A 20,463-nucleotide genomic window follows, 5' to 3' on the forward strand; every position below is an offset into this window, starting at 1 on the left:
CAGTGCATTTAGTTAATAAAGCTCCAAGCAGTCTTATGCTTGCTTATTGAGTTTTGTTTGCTGGGGACTTTTTAATTACCTATGAGAGAAATGAGTTAATAAGAGTAACATAGAATGGAAAAGTTAGTTCTTACTTTGTATAACCACATCCCTGTGGCAGGAGGTTGGTAAGAATATAATTAGCGTATGTCATTATGCTTGAAGACTGGTAACGTGATTACATGATTTTCATTCCATAGTCTTAATTTGATAAAAATGTTCTTTTTTTTTTCCTTCCGTTTTCTTCATCCTTTACTCTTAACTGTTTGTAGTTCTTCCTCGGCAATCAGGTACAGTGTGCCTTGCAACATTCTCCTTGGTGGAAATGGTCGGTGTAGCTAATGCTGCCTGTTCTTTGCTGTGGGGAGAGGTTGTAATCTGAAGCATGCCTGCATCACATATGGTTGTCTTACCAAGTAGAGAAACTGCTAACAGAGCTACTGTTATAGAGCTGTCTTAGTAGCAGAAGATGAAATTTTCCATTCAATTGGATTGGCTAAAGATGATGATGATATTAATGCTGGACTGAGTTATAAGTAGTGTGGTTCAGGGGAAATTGAAGCTGTGGTATCAATCTATCCTTCTTAAAAGAGCCTGGTCTTGTACTTCTATATTGGAAGTCAATACCAGATAGCACAGTTCTGATTTATACCAAAGTCTTTTGATAGTTAACACAAATTTTATAATGTACGCTAAGTAAAAAAGCCTTGGAGTAAATGCCGTCTGTTTAAATACTTTATTAATATTTACATTAATGTTAATAATATTAACAGTTATATGGTACTGATAAGGTACCTGAGAAGTATAGTGTGGAAATTGTAATTGGTCATAGCCTAAAGTTTGCCAATTATGCCCGCCAGCCAAAATCTAATGAGATCAAATTAGACTTGCAGAAAGATTGAATGCCTTTGACTCCACTTGGTAACACTAACCTTTCAGACTTTTTGAGGGCTCTGGGGTCCTGTGTCTTCAAATGGAAGGAAGTTGCATGAGTAAAATTTGTCTTGTGATATGAAATCAGAAACATCAAGTTGATTTGAGGCCCTAAGCCACCATTAAATTCCAGGCGCTATAATAATAATCACTTGCTGTACAGTAACCTTCTGGGCCAGTGGGGAGCACAGGATAGAAAGAAACTAAAGACAAGAACAGTGAAATTTGATTTAAATAAATCATTGCATAGGAGTACCAAGTAGTACCTAGAAGATATGCCCATTTGCTGATGCCTGCGTGCAGGTACCAAGGGCCCCTTCAAAGCGGCACTCATGCCCTTCCCTGCTGTTCTGTTGACCAGCAGAGGATCAGATGAGTTGGCTCCATTGTTGGGAACAGAATTATGAAGTTTATTTCATACATGAAACATCTGAGGCCTAAAGAGTCACATGCCAACAGTCACAAAGCTAATACAACCACTGCAAAAACTCATGTCACTGCAAGGGAAATTCCATTTAAGAGAAGGAAACAAGGTACTGTTCTAACTCAGGCTTTGTTCTGAGCTCTGCCTCACTGACAGCCCAGCTCTGCTAGTTTTCATGTCCCCATTTTTAGAGCTGCTGTAACCCCTTCCACCACTCGTCACTCTGTCCTCAGCTTCCCCAGCCGCTTTGGCTACTGGCTTGGGTCAAACCTCCTTTTCCCCATAGCTCAGCAGAAACATATTAGAATCTTTCAGAGGGAGCTTTGGTAAGAAATTAAAGGGAAAAAGAATGAAATATATGGAGTAATTCTAAAGACTGAAAATAAATTGCAGGGCACAGTAATGTAAGAATAAAGTACATTTTGGGGTTTCTTCCTGACTCACCCTGGAACACATAGGCCCTTATTTCCTTCCTCTCCTCACCTGTCTGGATAGGACCCCAAATTGAGTCATGCTGTTACTGCCCTTGGGTCTGGTGGAATCTTCAATTCCTCTTAAAAGGTCTCCCCATTTTCACTCATTGGGCCAGTGTCTGAGGGAGACTCCTGAAGAAGCCAGAGGGGCAGCTTCCTTCCCAGGACAGGACGTTTATTCCCTCACATCTCGGTCCCCACTTCGGTGCTCCTCACACTACACCATGCCATTGCTGTGGTCACCTTGTATAAAAACTTGGAACTGTATGGGATGAAAGATATGGGACTCTTTATTTTCAAAGTAAAGTTTTGGGAAGAGGGATATTTGTTTAGTCACCTTACCTATATAAACTGCACTTAAGTCAGTGCAATGTAATATACATTCCTTTCTGGCATTTTAGGTTTTTGTGCATTGTTTCAAAGTTATGATTCTCCTTTATAACTTTGAAAATCCTAATTAAGTGATTAAATAGTCCCTTTCCCTCTTCTCCCCACAACATTTTACTTGAATTAAATAACTTTAGGAATTCTATTTCTCCAAGAGTTCAATTTTTGTTTTGGGATCTCAGCATAATTCTCTTTTGTTGTCTTATAGTTTATTTTGGGAAGAGCATAATTTATGCAATGGGCAACTTCAAATGTTAGGCAAGAAAAAAGGGAAAAATAAATACCAGAAAGTCATGCTTTACATCCCCAAATGATGTTGAATACTATTTATAATCAGCATGGTAAATTAAAATCTTGATTTCTTCAACTAAATTTTAGTATAAATACTAGACCTAATCATTTTTTCAAAAGAAGAAACTTTTCTGCTGGTGACATCACAATTAGAGAATACTTTGGGTTTATTTCTGAAAACCTGATGTGGAAAATCAAATTTCCTTCTAAGCTTATAATAATAATGATGATTTTGCAAGGGTTTCCTTAAGGCTTGAAATAGTATTTACTGGTCTCCATTTAACTTTGGGGCACACTGTATTCAGAAGTTGACATCTACCTTATATCTACCTTTTATGAAAAACTTTATTACTGAGTTTTAATTCGGGCAGAATCTTTAAAAGAATCAAAGTGAGCTAACATTTTGTTTACCCTCTGCCTTCCCCCTTTGGTTTGGGGCATAACCATCAGAAGTTAACTTTATCCCAGTGGAAAGGATATATCAAGCCACCGGCCTTTAGATTGATATTTTGGCTTTTCCATATTTTAAATTCTTTTGTGAAAAATGTGAAATAGTGAGAGTTAAAGGTCTCTCCGCACTGTCAGATGGCCTTTGCATCTGAATACAGTCTGCTCTGGCAGGTGGTCTCCCTGCGCTGAGGCGTGCACTCATCAGCTTTTCCTTGGTCCTGCAGTTCGGGGACTCCCAGCAGCTGCGGCTGGTCCGCATCCTGCGCAGCACCGTGATGGTCCGCGTCGGTGGAGGATGGATGGCCCTGGACGAATTTTTAGTGAAAAACGACCCCTGCCGAGGTAAGGAACCATCCTGAACATGAATTATATGTTAGGTACGCCCTCACCACTGGCCTTTTGTGCTTATACAAACTGTTGGTGGTAGGATCTGTTCATTTACTTTGTTGAACAGTAGCCTAGAAAGGAGCCTGATGAAGCCCTATAGGGTCCCTGTTATACTCCAGACCCCTTTACCTGAAACTAGGGAAGAGAATCAGGCCCCTGCCATGCAGGAAAGGACTTGGGTACTCCCTTGACCAGGAGACGAGATAAGGAACACCTAGCAGTGAACCTGAACACTTCTAAGACTGATGATTACCTAAGCAAGACCATGGAGTATGTCTGCTAAACATGAAAAGGCTGGCATTACAGCCCAAAGACAAAAGAAAACAATACATCTAATATGAGTGGTGGCACCTACAGCTAGAGACGTGCAAGGAATGCAGCAAGGGGAGAAATAACCAAATTCCAGTTGCTAAATCCTCTCAACTGCGTCCTTTCTTTTTTCCTTTTAGCCAAGCTGCATGTGGGTATACAGGAGCACCCCCTCCCCCCCACTGTCTGCCAGTGTGTCTTTCTGGACTAGTTTCTGCATTTCTTGCTCTGTTTCTTTGTGTTTATATATTTTTTGTTCTAGTTCACCATCCTGGGAATAAAATAAAGCACTCTGATTCCAGCTCTTCGATTTCCAGTCAGTCTCCCATAGGTCGGCTTTTAAGCTTTGTCTGTCTTGCCCATACCCCATCCTGTTGAGAATGGCTTTGCTTCGTAAACTGTAGCACCTCTTGGCTCTGTATTTGCTGGCTTTATGAATGCTTTGAAATAGCCAAATCATAGCTTTTCTAACGACTGCAAGTTGACAGCATATAATACTCTTGTTGAGCCAAAACCCATAGAATTCGTTGAGTTCTATTTAGTTAACAAATACTCATATAACTTTATATGCCACATATTATTATAAGCACTTTACAACTAATAACACATTTACACCCCCACAAGGTGTAGTTATTATTATTATCTCCATTGCGGAGATAATAATAGGAGATTAGAGCATAGGAAAGTTAAATAACTTACCCAGGCAAGAACAGACAAGTAATAAATGGCAGAGACTGGATTCAAATCCAAGACAGTTGGGCTGTAGAGTATGTGCTCTTGACCAATATGCTGTGTGTCTCAGGAACTGACATACCCACCACCTCCCCCATTTTGTTTGCATTACTGGTTCAGCCTGCATAATTAAATTATTAAGGCTTATTTATAAACCTAGCAAAAATGTTTACAGTATGGTTACATAACTTTTTTAGAAGTGGTTTATAGTCATATTCTGAAGCATTTAGATCTAAAAGGTACAGTTCTCACATGAATTCAGATATTCCCATAAATAGTTCCTCTTATTTTAACTCATTCTGCATTTATTCTACTAAACCAGAGTAACAATTTTCATTAATTCTTTTTTTTTTTTTTTTTTAAGAAAATAGTGAAAACACCTCTGATCAAAACTGGAAAGGGTTTAATAAGTTTTAGAATTTAATTATATTGCAAACCAATTTCCTTGATATAAAAGTCCTCTTTCATTATTTTAAATAAGTAGTAGACATCATTTTAACCTTAACTCAGTAAAACAACATTATTCCTTTCTAAATATATTAATGAGGTTTTATTTTTTGTGTCATGTATGATTGGACTAAACAAAAGAGATACTTGCATGTGACATTTTGGGATCTTTGGATGCCTGTTTGCTGCCTGCTCTTCTTGCTATATTTATGATAACATTATGCTGCTGGCCAAGGAGAACACTGCTTGCTTTGTCCTTATTAGCTAAAAATTGGAACCCCAAGGAAATTTGGAGGGCCATCTAGTAGCTATTTTCTGTGGAATATAGTACCCTTTTCAGCATCCCTTGGAGCACACAAGGTAAGGTTTTCCTCTGTGCCTCTATAGGTGTGCCCTCCTAGAGCTCAGTAATCATCTCAATTCCTTTGGATGCAGAATCCAGAACTCACCAGCAGCCTTAGCTATTATAACTCTTACCAGCGATGGACAGGATGAGCTACTTCTATTCAAATAAAAATTGTGCTAGGAGGTGAACACTTAAGGGCTCGAGTGGTTTAAGTGACTTGGAAAGACATGAGCATCATGAGAAAAGTTTCTTGAACCTGTCACTGTGAGGGTCACTGTGGCTTCTAGAAGCCCCACTGGGGTAGATTTTGTTTCTTGAGGCTATCACTGTGAGGGTCACTGTGGCTTCTGGAAGCCCCACTGGGGTAGATTTTGTATTCGTTGCTTTTCCTTGGCTCTCTGGATCATAGAGATTCTTATACTGAAGACAGTACAAAATATACGACAAGGTTATAATACCAGTGTTTACAATCATTTATCTCCTTTTATGCAACTGTTTAAAAAGATGTCTCAAACTACACAGTGCCTCAGCCAAATGTAAAAAGTGAAAATCTTCAACTAGGTAGCTTCCTGGTACTGCCAGAATGAGAGATTTCAGCTTCTGAATCCATCTGTGGCAAAAGAAATCATGATGTTTTGGATGGAGATAAAAACAATGCCCCCACCTAATGAATAGGTATACCTTTATCCTAGGGTACTCTGTATGTTTTCGAGCATTGCACCAATTAGTTCTCTCAAATTTTAGTAAAAATCTAGAAAAACTTTATGAAGATTTAAGACTCAGTTTGGCTTAGAACTGATTTTTTTTTAAGTTATGATAAAATATGCATAAATAACAAAATTTACTGTCTTAACCATTTTTACGTTGTGGCATTTAAGTATATTCACACTGTTTTGCTGTCACCATCACCTATCCATAGAACTTCCTCTTATAAAACCAAGACTATACCCATTGAACAATAGCTTAGAATCAAATGTTAGCAAGCCTATTGCAGCCAGCATCAGGTGGCTAGCATAAGTTCCTTAGAAAATGATGGCCTCTTTGGTAATTGAAAACTGAACTTGAAGTGGCTGCCTTCAGAATCTGGTCCACAAGATGTGATCCTCAAAAAAAAAAAAAACAAAAAAATCATGGTCAAATGCATATTTCTTTACTGTAGGATTTCTCAAAGCTTACAAAATGGCAATTGCACTAGGGCTTTCCTTGGGGAAATGTTGCATACAGTATTTACTAAACTTGTTTTCGTAGGCAATCCCTCAAATCCTTCATTCTGTTAGCAGTAAAAGACCATGGAAGGATTTTTGAGTCGTCTACAGATATCAGATTTTTATTGAGAAATGCAGTCAGGGGTGAGGAGTAAGGGCGGAATGGGGAATAAGATGATAACCAAGGAGGCCAGTTTGAAGCCCCTTACAGCATCCAGGATGGAGGAGATGCTGCTTGAACCACACAGTGTAGGAGGGTGTGGAGAGAGAGAGACTACAGGACTCAAGAAGCTTTAGAAGGTCGTCAGTAGACCAAACTCCCATCAGGAGGGAGGGACCTGCATTGGCTCCCAGGTTTCTGGCTTTGACCATGTCTAATCAATGATTGGCAAAACTTCGGACCTCCAGGAGTAAGGTCTGTGCTGGGATATATTTGGGAGTCAGCCATGACTTGTGATGGCACTGAAGTCTCAGGTGGATGACCTCATCACCAGGTTGAAAAATCTAAGAGGGAGAACAGGACTGGACAGAACTCAGAGGAATGTCAGTGTTTAAGAAGTGAGCAGGAAGGAGCAAGGAGGAGAAGCAAGAGAGCAGTATCCTAGGAACCAAGGGAGGGGAGTGTTTCAGGAACAGAGAAGTTAATACTCCCCCACCCCACCCTCCATGCATATTAACAACAGCAGAGAGCTGTTTTTACCCGTCAGTCACGTGGTAGATTTTTACCTGCACACATACATGTGTTCCCCCTGCACACATGTGCACACGTGCATTCCCTCCCTCCGTCTCTCTCACTCACTCACTCACTCTTTCTCTGTCAATAATACAGGAGCATTGGCCAGAGTAAAGTAAAGTGAATATATTCATACATTATTTTAGAGACTGTACATTGGTATAAAATTTTAGAGATCAGTTGACATGTATCAAAAACCTTAAGTCTGCCTCCTTTCTTCTTAGCAAACCCACTTGTAGAAATTTATTATAAGGAAAACATAAGATATGTGCAAAAACTTTATAAGTTGTTTATCACGTTGTATATGATGTTTAAAAAATTTTAAGCAAATTAAAAATACAACATAAGGTTGGTTCAATTGACGTCCATATGACGAAATACTTTGCCACTGGTTGAAATTATGCATGGCATGTAGAGCATGGAAGAATGTTCTCATATTTCTGTATTAAGTATTATATATAGTTGTGCAAAGGAGTAAAGACACACCAACATGTTAATAGTGATATCCTCTAGGTTGTAAGATTAAGCAATTTTTATTCCCTCTGTACTTTTTTTGTCTGTTGCAAACCTACACAATTTAGAAGTGTTCCCTCCTAAGTTATTAGTGTTAATTTGCCAGAGTGATTTCAGTGGCATGGTGGGGATAGAACTATGCCTGAGTGGGGTGAGGGCAGAGTGGAGACAACTAGTGGAGGCGATGTAAAAAGCCGAGGGGGTAGAGGGGGACAGCTCAGGTGGACGACATCCGTGCTAGTCCCAGCTCTACCACGACTTTCCTTGACCTCAGCCTCTGTGAGTGCTGCTCTTTCTTTGCATTCGACATAGAGAGGCTGACTGGTTGCTGGTGACAGTCAAGTGTACTGCTGCCCCTGATAACACTTCGTAAGTTATACAGAGCATGGAAACAGGATATCGTCATTATGTTATTACATTTAAAATGTCATTACCCTCATCTGAGATGCCATTTCAGAGTCTTCCTCTTGAATCACTCTTATTGTTTTCTGGGAGAGTTGATTCAGAAGTGAACTATTAGATGTTTACTAGGCTTAACAACACATCTGAAGTTCTTTATGGCTTAAAGCAATAAACAATTCTTGGGATGTCTGAGCCCTCAGCTAAGTAAAGATTTTCATTCATCAGTGTTATATTGCTGCTTACTCTGTGTCCACCATTGTGCCAGGCACTTCAGCAAACACAAGATAAATAAGTTTTTAGCGATGTGAAGTCTTACTGATGTACCTAAGTTAGTGCTGAAGGAAATTCTTTTTGAGACTCATTAGTGTAGGCACAGAGTATAGCACTCAAGTCCAGAAAATGGCTTGTTAGAGAACTGAGGGCCAGGGAAGGAACTGCAAGGGGCATGTCTGTTGGGGCCCAAGAAAGAAAGAAACAGCTTAGCATTTCTTTAAATCATAGATCGTGCAGACAAGGAAGACCCTAGTCTTAGAGATCAGTCAACCCGATCACCTCTCATAACCCTGAGGAAACCGAGGCCACCCAGAGCAGGAACACCTGGTTGGCAACAGTCTGGACTGTAAACTCAGAGGTTCAGACATCCAGGTTAGCCCTTATAACCCGACACTTTGGTACGTCATATCAACATAATATATTGAGAAGAATTTGGATTTAATGTAGGAATATGGAAGCATTCTTCAGGGATACCCATACAACCGGATTTAAAATCCGAATCTACCAAGATTCCTCAGATTTCTGGAGGACATACTGGGTTGGGCAAAAGCGAGAGTAGGCACAATTGACTGTAACCTTCTAGACTTGTAGTTTCAGACCAAAGTGAAAAATCTCAATATAAAAAAGAACCACAAATATTTTGTTTATAATGGTTCTCTTTTCCCCAGCTTCACCAGCAGTCCTGTTTGTGTAGATCTATCTACTACATTCTGAAAAGCAAATAGTTGAGGATGGACGAGGAGGTAGAACGTTATTGGAATATAACACCTTTCAGTGAGAAATAATCTAAGAACATATTCCAGAGGAATTATTTCTTTTGAATTGATGTCTTTCACATTTAACATTTGTGTTGGCCGTACTTGGTCTCTTCCGACTGAATCCACATTTTAGGTTCTGGTCTTACAGCTCTAGAAAGCCTCAGACAGCACCCGCTGGCCTTCAGTGCCGTTTCCATTGCTTTCTGCCTTGTTTCTCTCTCACTTGTAGTTGTCCCTCGAGCTTTCAGTTTTTAACCTAACAGTTCCTCACTGGCAAGTTTTATGCATGGTCTTGATCTTTCTTTTTCTCTCTCCTCCCACATGTTTACTTCTTAGTGATTCTGTCCTGACCTTTTTACTGTCCCGAGTTCCTGGGCCCATTTCTTTAGGATTGTTATCAACCGAATTCAAATAGAAGAGTCTGGACAATGTCAATTTCAATGATCTGTTTTTCTCCGCATTTTAATTACCGTGTATCCCACAAGAGCTGAATAAAAAGTACACATGTCCTATGAGAGAGAAAAGGAGTTTGATTTCAGAAGTCTGTACTGCTGCATCTGCTCTCTCTGACTAGTCACAGTGTGCTTACCCCAGGTGACAGTGGCAAGGCACACTCGTGACAACAGAATGCGATGGCACCTTGTATACAAAGATTTCCTGATTATAGCAAACTAAAGGACTTAATAGTTAATGTGTCTGCTGTGTATAATAATCATGACAAGGCTAATAGCTCATGGATTTATTTTTTATTTTAGAAGAGTCCACAGATAGTACTAAACCCATAACTTATGGGGTCAAGCAGCTATATGACCATCAAAGATATATATTTTTTAAGATTAACATTAGTATATGTGTGTATGTTTATTTTCTTTTATAGCACGAGGTAGAACTAACATTGAACTTAGAGAGAAATTCATCCTCCCCGAGGGAGCGTCCCAGGGAATGACACCTTTCCGGTCACGGGGTCGAAGGTCCAAACCATCTTCCCGGGCAGCTTCCCCTACCCGCTCCAGCTCAAGTGCTAGTCAGAGTAACCACAGCTGTACGTCCATGCCGTCTTCTCCAGCCACCCCAGCAAGTGGTACTAAGGTACGTACTGAACACCCTATGGCCGCCTTCGCCACCCCCGTCTTTGCAGATGTCACTGTTCAGTGTAGCCTCTGAAAGACTGCGGAGGAGAGGAACATGAGGACATACACACCAAGCTCTACGTAGGCCAGGCCGACCAGGCCCTAGCGGTACACAAATGAGGGCCTTTAAGGTGACTGCAAAGGACATTCACTAAGATACGGACTCCCATCATTAAGTCAGAAGTGCTTTTTTTCACATATTCTCAGATTGAATTTCAGCCCATCCAGAGTTACGGATTTTGAAAATCCAGGCACTGTCTGTGCAGCTGGAGCTCGCAGAAAAGTTTGTCGTTAGGATGGGTTGTGTGTGAAGGATGCTGTTACCTTTCTGCCTGATTATTTTCATCCCATTGGACTGATGTGCATATTGTTTTGTTTTCTGTTTCTTTAAAATTTAGTGTCTTCTATTTGTTTTTTTATGTTCCCAATTTGCTCCCTTTCTGTTCCATTTTCAATTGTTCCCGTCCTTCCCTTTGGATTTCCGTTTCGCAGACGCCACTTCAGCTCTCTCGCTGTTATGACAAACCTTGGTTGGTAAACAGTAAAGCTGGCACCCCTGTCAGGGACAGTCATTATCCTGACCTCCAGCCGCCCAGCCCCGAGGTAGAGTATGGCTTTGCTGACTAAAAGACACAGTTGAGGCGAGGCCCTCGCTGATGCCAAGAACTTGACCAGCCGCTCTTCCTGACACAAGTCCATGCTCTGTTCCATCTTTATGGTGCTTGCTCTCACAGCCGATTCATCTAGTCAAGTGTTTTTCAGGTGTTTCTAACTCACATTCACCAAAATTGGAGATGAATAAGAGATACCTAAAACTAGATTGTTTAACGACTTTCTAATAGTCTTTAGAATGATATTTGTTCAGGGTGATAAACATAGGTCATTCCTGGCGATTTGTTTATTAGTATTATTTATAATCAGGCCTCTTGGAACCTGCAGTTATCAGATATACAGATGAGTTATGAACACTTGAAATTCAAGTATGGTGCATGTTCAAGAGTTTTCTGTCTTTGCTGAGAACAGAAGAGTGACTAGTGCCCCTTCCCTGAACCACATCCCCAGGGTGGCTGGCGTCGCTACACTGGTTCGAGACATGGGTGTTGCCCACTTCAGCCAAGCGCACTATCAGTGAACACTGCTCTGAGGCTCAGAATTTAGCTTCTGGATTTCTTGGCCCAGGCACCTGGGTTTCTGTAGCCTTAATTTGAATGCATATGAACAATTGAGCATGTTCATGTGCGATCATTAAAATGCCCAAGCATTTTGAAAGCAGTGTTTCAGAAACAAAACATGGGCTAGCAGCTTATCTGATAGCAGGACAATTTGCATTCCAGCTCATGCTGGGAAACATTGGGTTCTCGTGCCTCCGAAGATTGCACTGCCTTCAGTCATGTAGTGCTTCAGCCCAAAACTTCAGGAGGTACGAGAAGCCAATGCCTGTGAATGGACCGCTGCATTGGGATTCACCCGCTCCAAGCTAAAACTCCAGTTCAGAGACAGATCTGGTTTAGAACATGATCTGGGGACCTATTGCCACTAAACCCCCAAGACGCAACCTGCTTTTCTTGCTTTCCTTCTTCCTTAATGGCTCCAGTTTCATGAAAGTTCCAAAGGTTCTAAAATTTAAAATGTTTTAATTATGAACCGCAAATTCTCATAGGATTCTGGTAGGCCGCCCTTTTTGTTTTGTCTTATGGTGTTACTTTTGTTTCATTTTGTGGTTTCATCTTTCCTTGCCTGTTGGTGTTCTGCAGCCAGGCCATCTCCTGTTGCAGATCCCAGCCCGGGTTCTCCGGGGCTGTGGTCATCCCAGAGGCAGCCCTCACCAATGACAGCTTCTGAAACTGGTGCTCTTCCTCCTGTGTGGGCCAGGAGGGTTTCGCTTAAATGTTAATCACTTTCTGTCGCTTCTGCTGTTTCTTTATAAATTAAAGAAATACAAGAACCACAATGAAATGGGTTGCTTTACTCTTCTGTTTGTATAAACATCTTTAAAGGTCCTGGAAAACAATTTACAAAGTTGATTTCAAAGAAAAAATAGAATATCATGCTGTGGCACAAAGTGATACTTTAAACAAATTTAAAATACTCTTTCTCCAAAGAAGGTCTACTATTGTCTTTATTTATTAAAAAAAAAAAAAAAAAAACTCTCAGATAAGAAATGTAGCTCCTACCGGTAGCAGCTCTTTTCCAGTTTAGGAAGTGCTTCAACACATGATTTATCCATTCAATAAGTTTTTATTGAGCCCCTCTTCTGTGCCAGAGAGCGTTTTAGGTGCTGAGGGTGTGATAGTGAACAAAACAAAATCCCTGCTTTTATGGAGTTTATACTTTAATGCAGGAAAGACAGACAACAAACAGGAAACCTCCCTGGGCTGTTGGAGGGACAGCAAGGAGGCTAGCGTTGCTGGGATGGATTGAACCAGAGAGAGTAGGTGAGAAATGAAGTCCGAAAGGCAGTACCTAGCCCTGATTTCCTGAGAGAGCAGTAAAGACAGAGTTGTTCATTCAGGGGAATCATGGCGCCCAGACCCAAGCCCAGGCCTTCTGGCTCCTGATATCGCAGCACCCCCTCTGGTGTACTCCTAATCATTCATTCAATCCACAAGTCAGGTAATTTTCCCTGCATTTAACTAGTGAGTAAATAGATTGAAAGACTTTGACTAAAGTTTCTGCACCTACCTAGTGATAGAAATTAATGTTTGGTTCTCCATATTAAATATTTGGGACTAGAACTCATTTCACATTCTAACCCCAAAACTTTGATGCTTGGGATTATTTGGATTTTTTTCCTTTACTCATTCGCCATATTTTTGTTCATTATAACTATTGTCCATTTGAAGATTTCTTTTTCCATTTCTAGTGGAAATTTGGCAGTAAGGTAAAGAGTATTGGAAGCATTTTGAAATTTTAAATTGGAACATGAAACTTTATTTTGGGAATCATCAAAATACATGATCTAGGACACTCTCAAAATCAATCTTTGTTTTCCTGGACTTTTAATTTGCTTTTCAGTTAGACATAAGGAAGTCTTTTAAATTTTTAATTGTAAATTTTAGTTTCTATCAGAGATTTCACCAAGTAAGTGTAACTTTTTTATTTTTTTTTAAGGTTATTCCATCAACAGGCAGCAAGTTGAAACGGCCAACACCAACTTTTCATTCTAGTCGAACATCCCTTGCTGGTGATACTAGCAATAGTTCTTCCCCAGCCTCCACAGGTGCCAAAACTAATCGGGCAGGTAAGTACCCATCATAGTACCTGTGCAGTGGCATGGGAGGAGGGGGGCAGCCAGGCCCGGGATTGGGAAACCGCAGGCCATCGGCAGTGCTTCACTGCTCCGCAAGGAGCAGATCTTGAGAGAAGCACTTAGGTGTGATGCCCAGAAAGACAGACCTGCAGATTATCCGACCTTTACTTTTTCTCCTGTCACTACAGCCAGCTCAGTGTTGCCTTCTGAGAGCAGATGCTTCCACAGCCAAAGCCAAACCACCTCTTCTTGGTCAGAAATGATCATATTTGAGAGAATATAAAAGGAAGAAAGGGCTTCCTGAAGTAGGACCTTCCAAGGAAGCCTGTCCAGTGTTGCAACTGGCCGTTTTCTAGTTATTTTTTCCAATACCCCATATTTATTTATTATCACTGCTGGTGAGCAGTGAAGGGAAGATCACATCTGTTTGCCATCACTTCACCCCCATTCTCAGTCTGCCCATGGGGGACCCTAGTTATCAGCCCTGCTTAACACCACCTTGGGGACATATGAGGTTAACAGTGCCGCTGGTAGAAGCTGGTTTTAATCGTCAGGAGACAAGCTTCTTTAGTAGAATCACAAAGCCAGAAAAGCTTTTAGCGACTTCTGTGTAGATGAAGAGATGGGAGTTCGGAAAGGCTCTGTCTGAGGTTGCACGGTGGTATTAGGTACAGAAACCTGACATCTCTATTAAGGCTGCTGCTTTATTCTTGAATTCCAGACCCTAAAAAGTCAGCCAGTCGCCCTGGGAGCCGGGCTGGGAGTCGAGCCGGGAGTCGAGCCAGCAGCCGGCGAGGAAGTGATGCCTCTGACTTTGACCTTTTAGAGACGCAGTCTGCTTGTTCAGATACTTCAGAAAGCAGTGCCGCTGGGGGCCAGGGCAACTCCAGGAGAGGGCTGAGCAAGCCTTCCAAAATCCCAACCATATCTAAGAAGACCACCACTGCCTCCCCCAGGACTCTGGGTCCCAAGCGATAACACTGTAGAAGCAGCCCCAAGCCTCTGTCCACTTTGAATCCTGCTCCATACATTGGGTGTATATTTATTCTGAATGGGAGAAGTTATATTGTTAAAAGTGTAAAAGAATAATTGTGTTATGAAGCTGCCTTATTTTTTTTCTTTTTGTAAGTTACTATTTTCATGTGAATATTTATGTAGATAAAATTTGCCTCCTGGTAACCCTGTAATGGATAGGGCCCAGAAATGAAATATTTGAGAAAAACAAGTGAAAAGGTCAAGATACAAATATGTATTAAAAAAAAAAAAAAAGGAAAAAAGCCTCTAAATAGGGTTTCTGCGTGGTGCAGGGTTATAAACCTGCTTTATCTTTTAGGATTATTCCTAAATGCATCTTTATAAACTTGACTTGCTATCTCAGCAAGATAAATTATATTTAAAAAAAAAATAAGAATCCTGCAGTGTTTAAGGAACTCTTTTTTTGTAAATCACAGACACCTCAATTAGCAAGAACTGAGGGGAGGGCACTTCTAACTGCTTTTTCCATTATTTTTAATGTGTGATTTTAGCTGAAGAGAGGGAACCTCATCTAGGTAATATTTGCACATAATACAGCAAAAGGACTTCATTGCAATACTGTCTTTGAATACTGTTTCAGTAATGGGTGTTTAAAGGACAAATAGCTGCTAGAATTCAGGGGTAACTGTAACTGTTCAGAAAATGTCAGAACATTGGGGTTTTTAAGAGTCCTGGTTTGTAACTTCCTATCCAGCCCGGCCTCCAATAACTCCTGTGCTCACCAGGACCAGGCCCTTGGCAAGGGGCAGTTCCTTGGTGGCATTGTGAATTATAGATTCGTTTATCTGCAATTTTTCTATTTATTTAAATGGTCGATCAACTTCCCACAAACTGAGGGATGAATTCCACAAGCCTATTCTGAAAATGTGGACATAAACACTTGCTCGTCCTTTAAAGGAGTTCACCAGCACACTTGTTAACAAGTCCCGTTTGCTTCCGTCTTTTTTTGTGCGTAATAAAGTCAACTGACCAAGTGACCATGAAGAGGAGCTGCCTGAGGCTCCTGTTTTTAGCTGCTGTTCCTCTTCAGCTCCGACCATGTTGCTGTGTGATATCTCAATTGGTTTTAATTGAGGCAGAAACTGAAGCTCTACCAATGAACTGTTTAAAAACAAGACACTTTTGTATTAAAATTGCTTGCAGTAACAAATATTTTGCATTTGCTGGTTTTCTTCTCAACCATTACCTTATATATAACATGTTACTCTGGGATATGATTGTGCTTTAGGTCTTTCGATGCATTATTCAAATCAAAATGTCTTGATGGATAGATTATGGACCTTAGTAGATTTTTTTGTTTATCCTCATTTAACAAGGCAACAAAGAAATAGAATATTAATGTAAATCTATAGGGAATCTTCCCCCACCTATGTGATTAAACAAATACCAATATGTAAAATTTCTTAAATTTTAAAGCACAGAGATCTTGGGGTTTGAGAAAATGGGACAATTTCCCACAGTACACTGAAATTTCTCTTTAAATGATAGAATTTCAGAGGTGGACATCAAAATGGTTATCGAATCTAGCTCCTTTGTTTTACACAAGGAGAAACTGGAATGGGAAAGTAGATGAGAACATGATTGGCCCGAGATCACAGCATAAATGGCAAATGTGGACCTTGAATCTAATCCTTGACTCCCTATTCAAGTCTGGCAGTTTTATTTCCTCTAGCTCCTAGCTGGCTTTATAATAATTAGAAAGCCAAATATTAACTAATTCTAAAACAGGAATTTGACTAGGAAATAAGCAGAGAACTTGAGGTTAAGAGGGATTCAAACTCAGCCATCTGTGTTCTTATTCACTAGGCCATACTCCTCTCCTGATGGCAGAATTTGGTGACATGGGCCATGTTTGCCAGAGCTTTTGGAACCATGTATCCAGATGAAAAGGAATCTTGAAGTGCTTACTCTTCCAAGGAACGGATGCCAAAACTTTGCGTAGGATAGTGTTTTCACCTAAGTTTGCTTCCCTCTCTAGGCCTCCCGGCTGAAGAAATATGCTGAAAACAGATTGACCTCCATCTGTAGGAGTCTAGACCATGGTCGTTTGTTTTTCTTTCCAAGTAATTCAGGTTTTCTCAGTCTTTGCGACAAAGCTCAGCTGGTGGTGGAATCTGCAGAAAGTATATTTTCACTCAACAAACACTTGTATGCAATACCACCTGGGAAATAAAGTGCTGCCAGAAAAGAGGTTAAAGTAAAGTCATCAGTTGTGACACCCAATAATGCAAATTTGGTGTAGGGTAGCAGATGAATGGAGGTTCCTGAGGCCCTGGATGGCAATAGCTAACATTGGGTGCTCAGTGTATGCCAGTCACGTGAGTACTCTACATACAATCTCAATTTAGTCCCTATCACAATCCTATAATCGAGATCCCCATTTGTAGATGAAAAACTGAGCCTGAAAGAGATTAAGTAACATGCCCAAAGTCACAGTTGCTAGGTGGCTGGGGAAGGCCCTGGTTCGATACCTTTCTCTAAGAAACCCCCACCCAGTTCCCTTCCAGTTCCAGAGTTCCAGGATTCCATTCACGCATCGCACACCCCTACTTCTCCCTTCCAGGCACTTTGCAGGCCCCTCAGCACAGCCTTCATTCTGCCTTCAAAAAGGACTATGTTCACCTGTCACCCCTGTTAGAGTGGGGGCTTTGGGGGCAGGGAGCTGGTCTGCTTCATCTCTGACTTGGGGCATAGCACAGAACAGCCCACATTGTGGGAATGTGAGGTCATTGTTTAAAGAACACAGCTATCTCCACTCATCCTAAATTGAGATAAGTGATTCCTGTTACTACAAGAATCAGCCCAGCACTGGGCTGTTTCCAGACTAGCCAGGAGCCCAACATTGGACAATACGTAACCTGAGAGAGGCTATGTCTTAGGCCCCAAAAGATGTGATGTGGACTCAAAGGGGAGTGCAGAGGGATGCCCAGGGACACAGAAAAGGACAGTGAAGCGGGCAGGAGATTCAGAGATCTGACAGCTTGATACAGGGATACCCCCCTTACTCTGCTCCCTACCTCTGCATGCAGTCACCAAGTGCTGTGGATTCAGCCTCCTAAATAGCTTTTCTGCCCTTCACCCCATCACCATTAGAGGATCAGTCATCATCCCTCTCCACCCTTCCCACTTCAGTGCCTGCCTCCAGCCAAGGGCCTGACTCTAGTCTCCCTCCCTCCAATCCTTAGTCCCCACTGTATCCAGGCTCTGGCCTTGCCCTGGGCACCTTCAGTGGCTAATCTGCAGCATTTTACCTGCATTTACGAACTGGGAATTTATCTGCTGGGTAAAAGGTAGACTAGGTATGGGATTAAGGCACCAGGAAATGATTGTTTAGATTTAAGATGATATTTTTTTTAAGTTAGAAGTGATCATAGGAAAATGAATTTGATTGGACATCATGTTTATTCTGAGGTTCAATTTTGAATCTACATTGAGACACCATAAATGCCTTGTGTACAGAGTCCCCATCTGCCCTCCCTGCAAGGCCATTTTGGGGCTGTAGCTTGACCACCCTTCATGCTCAGCCTCCCCAAATGCCCCCACACTCTCCAGGCTCCACTGAACAGCTCACCTGCACATGCACAGAGGCCCCAACCCAGCTCCATTGTGTGTGACCAGGGGAATCCTTTAACCTTGTGTGCCTCAGTTTCCTCATCTGTTTAAAGAAAGAATTTAAGTGGTATCTACCCTATAACAATGTGTGAACGGGGAAAGTTATGCCCGGCAAGTGTAAGTGCTAAGTATTACCTGCTGTTGTTATGCTCCCTAGAATCTTCTGGCCTTGACAGCTATTTCCTCTGCGTGGAACATTCTCTTCCCACTGAACTTTCCTGTTGTCCCAGTCAATTCCTTCCAACAGTCCGAACTCAGTCTAGGAGTCACTTCCTCACAGCGGCAGCGCCCAACCGTAAATGAATAAGCACAGCGCGAAAGAGTAGGGAAGAGCGGGCTGCTGCAGAAGCGTGCTAGTCAATCCAGAAGTTTCTTTACGGGCCTTCTTGCAAGCCGCGAAGGACCTTGACAATTAAGATGAGCAAAGTCCGCAGGAGCTCAGGCAGGAAGGACCCCAGAGTTCTTTGGCCGGGCTGGAGGCGGGTGCGCGCGTCTGCTGCACATGGCTGGATCAGCACGCAGAGTCCACAGCGGGCGCCCTAGCGCTGGTGTTTGGTGTCGCGAGTGTCAGCGCCTGGGAGATTGGACCCATAGGTGGGTGGTGGAGGTGCTGGTCGGGAGCACACGAGAGTCAGGAAGGTGGGCGCGCCGGGAGCAGCGACCGAGTAGGCACTGGGGAAGGAGAAGCCCCTAGCAGGGTACGCAAGGGGACGGCGGGAGGAGCGCCAGATGGTTGGCGAGGAGCTGCAGTGGCTGGGAACTCGGGCGCGGCCGCTGCTGGCAGAGGAAGACTTCTCTTTGGGCTGGCCCAACGGGGCCCTTCCACAAGGGACTGAGGCCTCATTTTGGGTCCTGGGGCGACACTCCACGCACAAGTTGGGGCTGGCGGCACCGAGATTCGGTATCTCCGCCCGTGCGAGCGCGCTTAAGGACACGCCCCGCGGGAGCGCAGGTTTCTGCTTTCCCTGCACCGGGCCGGGCCGCTTTCCCAACCCTGAGGTCCTGAGGCCGAGGCCCCGCGCTAACGGCGCGGCCAGAGGATGGGAGGGGCACCCGGGACGACCCTAACTCCCCCGACGACAACGATGCCTGGGCCGCCGACCCTTCATCCAACCAGCCCCCCGCCCACCTCAGGACGGGCGTTCCACCGCCTCGGCCCCGCCCCCGCGTCCCCATTGGCCATGCCCAGAGGGGGCGGGCCCCGACTGTCGGGCGCGGGACCCACGGCCGCAGCTGCGGGCGCGCTGGCCACGAACAGCAGGTCCGGCTGAGCTCGCGCCAGCGGCAGCGCGCCTCAGAGGGCGCGGACGGCAGCTCTCCCGGCGCGCGGGCTGAGCGGGGCTCCCGGCAACCAGCCTGAAGGGGACGGCGCCGACATACAAATTACCCGACGGGCCCCAGTCGCCGGAGTAGCCTCTGCCCCGAGGCGGTGGCGGTCACAGCCACCCGACCCATCGCCAAGACAGGTGCCGCCTGCGGGGCGCTCTAGACACTGCGCGGCGGCCGCGGACGACTCCCGTCGGGTCCCGCCGTCCCCCGCCGTCCCGGAGCCCGACATATAGCTCGCCGTCGGGGATCCAGGGCCCCGGGCCGGCGGCGGAGCGGATGAGCGCTCGGTGAGCGCCGGTCCGGTCCGGTCCAGCGCGCCATGGCCGCGCGCCCCGGGCCCCTCTGGCTCCTGGGCCTGGCGCTGTGCGCGCTGAGCGGCGGCGGTCCAGGCCCGCGCCCCCCGCCCGGCTGCCCGCAGCGCCGCCTGGGCCCGCGCGAGCGCCGCGACCTGCAGCACGAGATCCTGGCGGTGCTCGGGCTGCCTGGGCGGCCCCGGCCCCGCGCACCTCCTGCCGGCGCCCGGCTGCCAGCGTCTGCGCCGCTCTTCATGCTGGACCTCTACCATGCCATGGCCGGCGACGACGACGAGGATGGCGGCTCCCGTGAGCGGCTCCTGGGCCGCGCCGACCTGGTCATGAGCTTCGTCAACATGGGTGAGTGCGGGCTCCGGGGATGGGCGTTGGTGACCCTGCTGTGCTCGTGCGACCTCCGCGAGAAGGCGCGTGTGAGGACAGGGACCCAAGTGTCCGGGCGCCCCCTCGGGGAGGAACACGGGCTGCAGGGGAGATTGCACAACCTTGGGCTGTGTGGTGGACCGGGCCCCTCAGGGGAGTGGTTACTGCCAGGTTAGAGTGGCCAGGCCAGGGTGGCCAGGTCAGGGCGACCAGATCTGAGGGGTGTGGGTTCGGCGAGCTGTGGGTGGGGAGGGACAGACGCAGGAATGTGAGCCCCAGGGATGTGTACAGTCACCCTGCTCCCAAACACACCCAAGAGTAGGAATCATGT

The 20,463-nt window shown here is 44.2% G+C and overlaps 2 protein-coding genes across 36 annotated transcripts in view; both read left to right on the plus strand.

Annotated features, from left to right (window-relative positions):
• The window catches only part of MACF1 (microtubule actin crosslinking factor 1), a 293,808-nt gene extending 278,141 nt beyond the window's left edge, over nt 1-15,667 (plus strand). For 13 of the 34 annotated variants that reach the window (XM_036232126.1, XM_036232219.1, XM_036232113.1 and 10 more), the window contains 6 exons: nt 312-329; nt 3,222-3,339; nt 9,980-10,191; nt 10,725-10,835; nt 13,344-13,473; nt 14,204-15,667. In XM_036232126.1, the coding sequence (XP_036088019.1) occupies nt 312-329; nt 3,222-3,339; nt 9,980-10,191; nt 10,725-10,835; nt 13,344-13,473; nt 14,204-14,460 (846 nt within the window). In that variant the 3' untranslated portion in view covers nt 14,461-15,667. Of the gene's footprint in view, nt 1-311; nt 330-3,221; nt 3,340-3,955; nt 4,785-9,979; nt 10,192-10,724; nt 10,836-13,343; nt 13,474-14,203 lie in introns of those variants that run through there. The other 21 variants (XM_036232231.1, XM_036232100.1, XM_036232125.1 and 18 more) reach the window with 10 other exon arrangements.
• Nucleotides 15,668-19,777: 4,110 nt separating this feature from the next.
• BMP8A (bone morphogenetic protein 8a) overlaps nt 19,778-20,463 on the plus strand; it is a 28,979-nt gene continuing 28,293 nt past the window's right edge. For both annotated transcript variants that reach the window (XM_036232272.1, XM_016157414.2), the window contains exon 1: nt 19,778-20,111. In XM_036232272.1, coding sequence (XP_036088165.1) covers nt 19,778-20,111 — 334 coding nt within the window. The remainder of the gene's footprint in view (nt 20,112-20,463) is intronic.

The sequence above is a fragment of the Rousettus aegyptiacus genome, unplaced genomic scaffold (genome assembly GCF_014176215.1).
Source record: "Rousettus aegyptiacus isolate mRouAeg1 unplaced genomic scaffold, mRouAeg1.p scaffold_m13_p_1, whole genome shotgun sequence".
Classification (NCBI taxonomy): Eukaryota; Metazoa; Chordata; class Mammalia; order Chiroptera; family Pteropodidae; genus Rousettus; species Rousettus aegyptiacus.